The sequence below is a fragment of the Miscanthus floridulus genome, chromosome 15 (genome assembly GCF_019320115.1).
Source record: "Miscanthus floridulus cultivar M001 chromosome 15, ASM1932011v1, whole genome shotgun sequence".
Classification (NCBI taxonomy): domain Eukaryota; kingdom Viridiplantae; phylum Streptophyta; class Magnoliopsida; order Poales; family Poaceae; genus Miscanthus; species Miscanthus floridulus.
In genome coordinates, this window is record NC_089594.1 from 29,423,530 (window position 1) to 29,435,104 (window position 11,575).

The 11,575-nt window shown below is 47.3% G+C and overlaps 1 protein-coding gene across 1 annotated transcript; it reads left to right on the plus strand.

Annotated features, from left to right (window-relative positions):
• The first annotated feature begins 3,578 nt into the window (after nt 1–3,578).
• Nucleotides 3,579–4,584, plus strand: LOC136507281 (uncharacterized). Its single transcript, XM_066502054.1, has 2 exons — nt 3,579–3,614; nt 4,138–4,584. Exons 1-2 carry the CDS (start codon nt 3,579–3,581, stop codon nt 4,582–4,584), a joined length of 483 nt encoding a protein of 160 aa, XP_066358151.1.
• Nucleotides 4,585–11,575: the final 6,991 nt, after the last annotated feature.

Here is an 11,575-nt window from a genome sequence, read left to right on the forward strand (position 1 = left end):
CAGTTCGATGATCTGCTCCAAGTTCTCGGGCTTCTCCGACCAGCTATTCTTCTTCTCTGGAATCAGCCCCACATCGCACAGAGTGATGGTGTTCGGCTCTTCACGGATGTAGAACCACTTCTTGTACCACTCGTCCAATGAGGTGTTCCAGGGGCAGTGCAAGTATTGAGCCTTCATGCCATCACGCAGGTTCAGGTAGACGCCTACGGCGATCTTCGAGCCACCGCTCCCTTTCTTTCGAAGACAGAACAGGTGGCGAAAGAGGTCGAAATGGGGCTGGAAGCCACCATAAGCCTCGTAGAGATGGATGAAGGTGGAGACAAGAAGAATCGAGTTGGGATGCAGATTGCAAATCCCAATCTCGTAGTACAAGCAGAGACCCTGAAGGAAAGGGTGCACTGGAATCCCCAAACCCCGTTTGAAGAAATCTTCGAAAACCACAATCTCACCTAGTTGTGGATCGGGGAAGCTTTCTCCTTTCGGCATGCGCCATCCAGCGAGTGCCTTGTTGTGGAGCACCCCCATGGCGACGAGGTCTTCAATGGTCTGCTCATTGCTCCACGACTTCCACCACTCTTTCGCCATGATTCCACCTTTCTTCTGGGCGTCTCTCCTCACCATTAGTCTGTCCTTTCTAGGGGGGTGGATGCGGTGGCGAGGGGATTTGGCGATGTTTATCGGAGGAATAGGGTTTGGCAAGAGGAAGACGAAGGTGGCGGCGGTGAATGACAATGGGGAACGGTGGCAGTAACTTGCCAGATCTACATTATAAATAACAAAGAGTTCCGTCGTTTTGTCCGCTCGAGTTTCTTGGGAGACGTGCGCACGCGCAGCGGACGGTTGTTCACACCGCCTCGAGATCTATGCCAATAAACATGCCCCTTTGTTTACAGTGTATGCGCGTCTTCGCTAATAAACTCAGAGGGCCCACACTGACGCACCTCTATACAGGTGCCAAGCGACAATTTGCCAGAAAGAGTAAGAGGGCAGAATGCCGTGCTGTACCTGTTTGCTTTTTTGACCAAGACGTGTCAGTTTGGACTTGACAGAGTACGGTGACAAATAAATACACCAAATAATAGTACAAGCGGCACACGCGATAATGGACTGACCAGACCACTCCCGTGCTCGGGGACTACTCCGACCACGGTGACTTTTCCGACCATTACCGTACTCAGTAAATGCTATGACCAATGCTGTGCTCGGGGACTTTCCCGACCACTATTCGGAGTTCACTCTCCTTGGCTACATGTGATTTGTACTCACATACAGTTAAGAGACATTTCTTTAGACCTTGCTACAAGGCTCATACTTCGCCTTCCAGCAAGCTCAAGGACTACGTCGGTACGATGCACCTGCCGGTGCATCTTGTTTTGTCTGTACGACAATTGGATTTTTAACGTCAGCAAAATTTCTTTTTAGACCCTGGCACCACGTGCCTGCGTCACCTACTACCAGGCTCGGGGACTAAGTGGGCACACTTCACCTTGCGGTGAATGTGTTTGTCCACTCGACCTCTATGCTTTGAATGATTGTAAGGATTATTAATGTGCTCGGGGACTCCCCCGACCACTGCTTGAATAATGGTTTTCCTTGGCTACATGTGATTTATACTCACATACAGTTAAGAGACATTTCTTTAGACCTTGCTACAAGGCTCATACTTTGCTTTCCAGCAAGCTCGGGGACTACGTCGGTATGATGCACCTACCGGTGCATCTTGTTTTGCCTGTACAGCAATTTAGTTTTCAACTAAACTAGGAATTGTTTTTAGACCCTGGCACCACGTGCCTACGTCACCTACTACCAGGCTCGGGGACTAAGTGGGCACACTTCACCTTGCGGTGAATGTGTTTGTTTACTCGACCCTTACGCTTCTGATGTTCAAGGACGTTATGCTTCCAGACCACTTACATTTCTTTTTAGAAATACAAGTGGGCACACTTCTCAGGACAAGAAATCTTTTTCTTTTTTTGGAAGAGCACCATACATTCTTTGGACAACCTACTTCTCCGGTGATGACGGTGGTCGAAGGCATCAAGGGCTCAAGCCTCACTTGTCGGAGAAGGTTAAAATGGCGTGTCACAGCATAATACATGATGCTCGGGGACTAGCTGTGGGGGTATTAACCCCTATACCCTTATGGCTAAGCTTGGGCTGGCCCGGATCGATGAGTTTGGTCCACCCAAAAGGCGATGTGCGGCCTAGTTAACCTGATCGGAGTCCCGCACAAGGAATCAAGACGGATTTGGTGACCAAGCAGGATCCTGGTCGGTTAGAATAGGAATCCTTATCCGGCCACATATGGCAATTGTAACTGACTAGGATTAGTATCCAGATCTGTAACCCTGCTCCTCGGACTATATAAGGCGGGCAGAGGACCCCTCTAAAAAACATCTCTCATTGACATACAGCAATACAAAATCAGACGCAGGACGTAGGTATTACGCCTTCTCGGCGGCCGAACCTAGATAAAACCTTGTGTCTGTCTTGCGTCACCGTCTTGTTTGGGGCTTGCGCATCTGTCTGCCGATAATCTACTACCTTGGGCATACCCCTAGGTAGACTGCCGACCATATTTCGTCGACACAAAGTACCTTGCAACGAATTTAAAGGTACTAACACTACATCACCATACCTCCCAAATAAGCTTTTCATTACAAACCCTAAACAAATTTGAATCCCAACAAACACAAAATTTAACTCAATGATTATAAACCATAACATATACAACAACAACAACACCAACAACCATACATTTGGGTCATTCAATCATTTGAACCACCATACATTGCACGAATGACATGAACATGAACCAAACCTATAATGCCAAGTTCAAAAACAAACGAATCTAAATGAATGAATTGAAAGAGGGGAAAGAGGAGTACCTTGGCAAAACGCCTTGGTCATAACAAATTGAAATGTAATGACCAACAAATAAATAAAATACATAGTAACACTAATGACCAACAAATAACTAACCCTAATGACACCTACAATAAACAAATAACCCTAATAACCAAAATAACTAGAAACCAAACTAACCTAACATGTTCATCACATATAACAGTTAAACAACAATGCACTCAATGATCCTAAGCCATACATTTTGCAAATGCAAACACAAATATACCAAATCACCAAACAACCATGATTCCAAATGATTAGGGACAATGTAAGCACATCTACGCGGATAGAATGGAGGAGGGGAGGGACCATTACCTCGAGGAAGCTTCGGGAGACAAGATCTGGGCACCGGGGGTCAATTTTGGAGGTTAGAGTTTCGTGGGGGCCGTGGGGGATTTGGGAGCTGTGGGGGAATGGAGGAGGGGAGGGAAGAAGAAGAAGGGGGCCTCGGCTTAAAGGGTCCAGACCTCGGCGTTGAGTCGGGTAACGCCGAGGTCTGGAGTCTCGGCGTTAAGTGACCCAACGCCGAGCTGCTGGGCCACCGTGCTTTGTTGGGCCGCCTTGGCCGTGCTCCGGATGGGACTAGAGCTCGGCGCTCAGTCCGATCACGCCGAGGTTGGGTACTTGACGTCAGCTGACACAACGCCGACGTCTCGGACCCACGCGCCAACATGTCGACGACGACCCCGGTCTTCCGTGATGTGGCAGTACCTCGGCGTCGAGTGAAACGACGCCGAGCCTCATATCTCGGCGTCATGTGCTAAGATGCCTAAAAATGGTCTATTTTTAGAAAATGTTTTGGCGTTGGTATTTTTCTAAAAATTGTTTTCAAAAGAGACCAAAATACGAAAATTTCACGTTACAGCCTAGCCTCGTTGCCTATACGCTCGGACTCCACCTCGTTCAAAAGCTCACGACAGCCGCCACTTTGCCCGATTTTTTTACATTTAAGCTATTTATTTTTGAAAATTTCTCACAAATAGACCCCTGGTAAAAAGATTTCAGAAAATGGATCCTTAGCTCGGCGCCATTGGTGCTGGCGCTGAGCTAACATGTCTCGGCGCCAGCGTCTCTGGCGCCGAGCTCCTGGGCACGGTAGATGACATGGTAGTGAGCTCGGCGCCGTAGATCTTGGTGCTGAGCTCAACGCCAGAGTGACTGACGCCGAGCCTTTAATACCTATGGGCCCCATGCCTCTCTTCCTCTCTTCCTACCCCTCTCGTGCCCTAGCAGAGCCGAGCTCGGTCGCCGCCGCCGCCCGCGCCCTTGCCTCCACCGGTCGCCCTCGCCCGCGCCCTCGCCCACGCTGCGCCACCGCGCCTGCTCACGTGCCCCAAGCCCCGTGGCCACCCCGAGGCCGCCCCGCACCGCGCCCCAGCGGACGGCCTGCTCCCCGCGGCCGCGCTACCCCCCACGCCGTGCCGTTGCCCGCGGCTGGCCGCCCGCGCCACGGCCAGTGACCCTCCTCCGCCCTACATCATCGTCCTCGCCTTAGCCTTGCCTTGGCCTCCACCGCCGGCCTCGGCCGCGGCCGCCGTGCCTCCCGCGCCCGTCGAGCCGGACTCGCTGCGCGGAGCCTCGGGCATCCCACGCCCGCCGAGCGCCACCGCTGTCGTCGGCCACGCCACCGCTGTCATCGGCCGTGCCACCTGCAGCGGCCGGCCGTGCCACCATTAGCCTAACCCATGCCCTTCGTCCGCTGTGACTCCGTCAACGTCCGCGGATCAGTCGTTGGAAAGGTAAAAATTATGAATATGCAATGCACATACTTAGTTGGCATTTGTTATTTTCTGGTTAATGTGATGACTGAGGTAGTTGATTTAGTTAGTGATCTAGTGAGATATATATGTCGATAGACAGAAACATAGATACATAGGTACATAGATATAGTTAGATAGCTACTTAGATATGTAGTTACATATTTAGTTAACTACATATGATCTAGCTATTTAGTGAGTACATTGTATATATATACATAGTTATTATCTTATTTACTTAGTTTGTAGTTAGAAAGTACTTGTTATGTACTATCTATCGTCTAATTTGGACTAAATGATATGTGTTTCGTTACGTGTTTGAACTAGATGGACAATCTAGTTACCATATATCATGTAGGCACCGTTGAAAGCGATCACTATGGATATGTTGAGTTTATTGACATGCAAAGCATGCCTGTGCTATTCAATGATAGGCCTTTATTTAGTGAGATGGTTGCAAGGGCTCGGGAGGAGCTGCAATGCCTTGGAGATGATGGCATTGCAGTTGATGGTGTACTGCACCTAGGTTCTCCTCCCAACATCCTTAGGCGAATGATCTCAATTGGTTGTGTGGATCAGTGGGAGAACTATGTGAGATCGGCTATGAAGAGCTAGCTATAATGTTTGGATGTGGTTGTGCGTCAGGTGTTAGTTGATCCCATCCCTCATGGGTTTTCCCCACCAATGGATCAGCAGGCACACATCGACCCTCCTGTTCTAGAACCTTATATGGATGTGGAGATTGCACCTACGGTTCCCGATGCTCAATCTGCCCCCAATACGGTAGTTGGAGATGCTTGTCAGACTCATATTTTCGTGGCAGATCCTCCTCATGAGATCCCTTTGACACATAATCATCTGAGTAAGTGTCTTAACCGCATGGTTTTTGGGAGCTTACCCCCTTCCTTACATCTATTTCTTTCATTCTTTCCTCATTTCTCTACTTATGTTGCAGGAGACATTCCTGAGAATGTGGATGTGTCCCCTGTTGCTGCACAAATGCACTTTGGAGATGGATTCCGTGGCTCCAATAGTGTTGAAATTATGCATGATTCAGAGCCATATGAGATGGCAAGGGCTCTTGATTCTGATGATGATCGCCCTATTGGAGAGATGATAGAGAGCGATGTTGAGATGCTGAGGCGTATCTTTCCCGACCGCCATGATCCAAGAGTTCACGAGTTCAGCGATCTTGCTCATTCCGATCAGGTGTTTGCAGAAGGACGTGATGATGAGCTCCTAGAAGCTCCTGAGGCTGGTCCTAACATGGTAATTGAGAATGGGAGGGTGTTCAATGACCTCCCTGCTTTGAAGAGGTGGTTGCAGGCTTTTGTAGTGATACGAAAGAGGCCTTACAGGGCAGTTGACATCTACCCTCATTGCCAAGCGGTTGATGGGAATTTTGCAGGGAGAACCCAACATGAAGGTGAGGACAATTATCAGGACCGTTGAGGCATTGTATGGAGGATATGTGATAACTTATGGTAAAGCATAGAGGGCTAAGTAGCGAGTGTGGAAGATGATATATGTGGACAGGGAGGATGGGTATGAGCAGCTGCTAGTTCTTTTCAATGCAATCAAAGCGGTGAATCTAGGCATGCATTATGAGTACATCCTAAAACCTAATGCATGAAAGGATGGGAGACATATTCTTCCATGCCTTCTGGTGCTTCCCTTAGTGTGTCGAGGCCTTTAGGCACTATCATCCCATCTTCTCCATTGATGGTACGTTCTTGATTGGCAAATACCAGGGCACACTTCTTATAGCCATATCCTACGACACGAACAATAAGTTGGTTCCTTTGGCATTTGCTTTGGTTGAGAAGGAGAACAATGACAGTTGGGGATGGTTCTTGAGGCTAGTCCGGATACACGTGGTTGGGCCTGGCAGGGAGGTTGGCGTCATATCTGATAGGCACCAGGACATACTTAATGCCATGCGAGAGCAGATATAGGGGTATGCACCATTGCACCATCATTGGTGTACTCGGCACCTTGCCGAGAATCTACTCCGGAAGGATGGTGTGAAGGGTAACTTTGATTTATTCTAGGAGGCTGCTCGACAGCTAGAGGACAAGTACTTTTAGGAAAAATTGGAGCAGGTTAGAACCGCATCAAATGCAGAAGGTAGACAATGGATCACAGGTTTGATGAGGGATTTTGAGAAATGGATGAGAGCTCACGACGCTGGTGGATGGAGGTACGAGTTTTAGTGTAGCAACATGGCAGAGTCATTCAATGAGTTGCTATTGGGGATACATGGTATGCCCGTGAATGTAATCATTCAATTCACTTTCTATAAGCTTGTTGCCTAGTTCAACGATAGACACGCTCATGCATTGCAGTTGCGGAGTGATGGAGAGATATGGGCTCTGAAACCAAAAGCACACCTAGAGAAGGCAAGAGAAAGGGCTAGCACACATGAGGTTACATGCTTTGACCATGCCACAGGGACTTATCAGGTCGAGCATAGAGGCGGTACAACGTCCGACGATGAGGTCCGAGAGTCAAGGATACATGTGGTTGTCCTCCAAGATTTCAAGTGCACTTGTGGTAAACCAAGGCAGTACCACTTTCTATGTTCTCATTTGGTGGTAGCAGCTAGGCATCGCAACTATAATATCGAGAGGAGGATACCTCATGAGTTCAGTGTCAACATGCTTGTGCACACATGGAGCCCCTGCTTCGTGCCTTTCTGAGACCCTAGAGAGTGGCCTCCATATGATGGGCCAAAGTACATTGCGGATCCAGCTTGCCATTGGAACAAGCATGGATCAAGGCAGAGGACGAGGCACAAGATGGTTATGGATCAGATACCTGGAAGAACGAGGCGTGGGAGAGGAACTCCATTTGTTACTGACCCCGAGCAGTACGAGTGCGGCAAGTGCGGTAGACTTGGCCACAATTCACGAAGTTGCCATTAGCAGATTAGTGAGGTGGGACTATTGGTTGATTTTATTATTTTATATTTGTCGTATTCATTTAATTAATTATGCATGTCTCAATTTATGCTTGTATTTATGTCAATAAGTTCATGCTTCATTGTATATTGAAATTCTAATTCATTCACTTTTTTCTAGGATGGAGCAATTCCACCTGCTCGACCCGACGTAGAAGGCGACCCACCGAGGATGTCTCATAGCACTGGGGCAGGTAATAATCTATAAGTTTTGTTCAAAATTTGATGAGCGTACATGTGTTCGTGAAGTAACAGGAAACTATGTTTTATTCGATGCAGGACCTTCCGCTCCTTCGTCCTAAAACCCACAATGGGTTCTTGGACATGCGATATGACGACAGGTACACTCCTTTCCTGCAAAGAGCTAGCCTGGATGTCATCTCTTTTTAGATTCGTCGTGGGTTGCCCAAGTTTAACTCAGCGGCCATAACTACATTGGTTGACAGGTATTAAATTGAATCATTGCCTCCATTCATGGCCATTTGTTCATGCGATTGACTTTTTGACAAGTAATCTTGCTTTGTCTTTAATATAGGTGGCGGCCGAAGACTCATAGCTTCCACCTACCTTTCGGGGAGATGACAGTCTCACTCTAGGACTATTAGAAGATGCTAGGCCTAAGGATTCACGGCAACCCAGTCACCGAGCAGTGCAGGTCAGAGGGCTGGAGAGCATGAGTGGAGGCCTTCCTTGGGCGTGAGCTTGGCGAGCAAGGGGCTTGCACTTCTGGAGTTCCCATCTCCTGGCTACGGGAAGAGTTCACACAGTGCCTTGAGGAGGCAGATGAGGAGATAGTTGGGTACTACTGCAGGGCATGGATCCTACACCTGTTTGCCTACGTTCTCTTCCCTGACACCACGGGTGACAGTGCATCCTGGATGTGGATCCACTGCCTTAGTGACTGGGACTAGGTGGGTCACTACAGCTAGGGCTCTACAGTCTTGTGTTTTCTATACGGGCAGCTGTGAGAGCAGTGTCATCGGTCTTTGTCCAACCTGTCACTTGGTGGATGTGTGTACCTGTTATAGCTGTGGATGTGGGCTCGTCTTCCAGTTGGCCGTCCAGAGGTTCTGGCTCATCGTGAGTGGTTCCAAGGTTAGCCTCCAAGTCGGTAGCCGACGTGGCGTACCTTTGGGACTAGGTCAGGGTTTTGTATGTGAGGTTAGACCGGGCATACATTGAGTTCACAAATGAGCTAGACACGCTAACGGCGTCTAGTGTAAGTAAATTTTATTTTCCATGCTGCTTTGAAAAGGATTAGTATACCATCTAACATCTTGTTTGGACATGTTGTAGGTGGAGTGGGAGCCGTACAGTGGAGAGGGCGCACTTCCTTTTCAGTTGATCAACATTTGTGGGTTCGACGACGACTTCTATAGGATGATGTGCCCTCTAATCTGCTTCTATGCTGTCGAGTTTCACCTGCCAGATAGGGTTGCACGCTAATTTGGAGTGAGACAGCTTTGGCCTACGGCTCTGTTCTTGACTGGCATTGACTTACACAAGTAAGTATTTTGATATTTCAAATGTCTCATGATGGTCCATTTCTATTAATATGATGACATATACATGAATTCAAGTAACAATGACATACATGCAGGTTGGATCGTTAGAAGAACAAGAAGATTTTTGACTAGGAGAGGCACCACCAGTCCTTCATTGAGCAATGGGAGGAGATGCACGACAACGTGGACAGCAACAACAAGCCGCACATGAACCGTGAGTTCAAGCGGTACCAAGCTTGGTACCAGCGTGCGACATATTGCAGGCAGAGGGTATAGTGGACAGAAGATGACTACGCCGACATCGAGTCCTCCGATGATGAAGACATGGCATACGACCAATTGACTCATACAAGAAGGTAGGTGGAGGCAGGACCGATCTTGGACAGAGTGGTAAGACAATTGCCTTATTTTTCTATGTTAAGTTGCACAACAGTACATTAGGCATTCTTGGACTGACATTAGGAGTTATCTATTTTAGTTAGTGCCACCTTTGAGCCGTATCACCCTTATAATATGTTAGATTCTTGTACAAAAGAAAACCAAACCTATTGCTATCTGTTTAGAAGTATTATTGTTGAGAACTTTATTGCAGGGCAATACACTCAAATGCTCAGTTGAAGAGATTGAGCGCATTCGGCCGAGAGTCAGTGACGACTACATACTTGGCTTCCTGGACGTAAGATTAAAAATATTCTTTCAAACATATCATTAATACGTTAGATTCTTTCAGTTAACATAGTTTTGTACAACAGAGGCTGTCATGTCATCTACGCCATGCGGCTGGTCATTGTGGTTGTAGGACAGACACGACGCAAGACGTGTCTATTCCTTCTACGGGCAAAGGAGGCTTGGGTTCCTCTAGCCAAGCAGCTATAGGGGACAGGGATGAGGACGAGGAAGATGATGACAATGATGACGTGGACAAGAGGCACGAGGAGCTTGGCCCCTCTTAGCTCCATGATGCTCCCTCGACTCATCCTACACCGCCTCTAGGCACTAGGCAGCGCCATCCACGTGACCCTTACACTCTAGGTATGAGCGCTCTGGGTCACAAGGGTAAGGGCAAGAGTAGGAGGCAGTGAGGGATTTAGTAGCTGTTAGTATGCACTATTATGGATTTTGTATTTACTTTTCTATAACTATTTGGGACTATATGGACATTGTGGACTATTTGGACTGTGCAGGATATATTATGTTGGTTGTGATGTTCGTTGTGGTTGTATTTTGCTCCTTGGATGATTAAATGTTTGGAATATATAATGATGTCTTTGTTTGTAACTGTGGATGCTCCTAAAACAAGGGAAACTCTTGCGAATTTTTTCTGTGAAACATTAATCATACTACACTGCTACAAAGGCACAAATGTAGTACATAGATTAACTATAAATTTATTAGAACATGTATAATCCAAATGTACCGTACATACGCTTTGTAGATGAATCTAGGGTTACCAAGCAATAGTGAACGAATCTATGCTTTTCTGACAATAAAAATATACTTTTCAGATACAAGGACAACATTGATTTATCACATCACTGACATAGTACTGGCATGCAAGGAAGCACAACTCCACTCTATCTCCACCATCCATCTTATGACTATTTGATCCAAGGGCCAAGGTGAAGAGGCACACGGATCGCTGACATGGCACATTGAGAGGCCTCCATTCCTCATCTCAACCTATAAATAACCACTCCCTCCCTCTCATTCACACATACAACAAGGAAGAAGAACACTCCTCAGCATTTTCTTTTGTTGTAGTACCAATGTCTGGAGGGTCGTCCAGAGGAAGAGGAAAGGGGAAGGGAACTACCATTAGGTGGGAGGGTCCTCTTGATCCCGATTTCTTTGAGGAAGCTCTTTATGAGAGGTTCCCAGTTGAGAGCAAAAGTGATTTCACCAAAGAGGCACCACTGAGAGGATATGATGAAAGGAAAGAAGAGTGGCCAAAATGCATGCATGGTGAGGACTGCCTAGTGCAGATGTTCACCGAGGGAATAGATGAAGGTCGTCGTTTCTTCAAATGCCTACGAGCATGGGTAATTGCTATTACTATTTGTTTCTTCAATATGTTCCTCTTGTATATAACTTACACGACATACTTATTGTAGTCTTCCTTGGCCGAAGACAACTGTGAGTTCAATAGGTGGGTCAATCCTCAACCTATTTATCTACATGTAGAATACATCTACTACCTGTAGGATCGTATCTTTGATCTAGAAAGAGAAGTTAGCAGCGGTTACAAGGACGACAGACAAGACGACAACAACAATGATGCCGATTCACAGGAGGCACTCTGCAATGATCCATATTGCACCTGCCCTAACCACAAGAACAAGGGGCCTCCCCCGTCACCCCCGTCACCACCACCACCAACAACGGGAGGCTACTATGGAGAAGGTGCAACACAATTTGGTATGTGGCCACACTACTAGGATGACTTTATG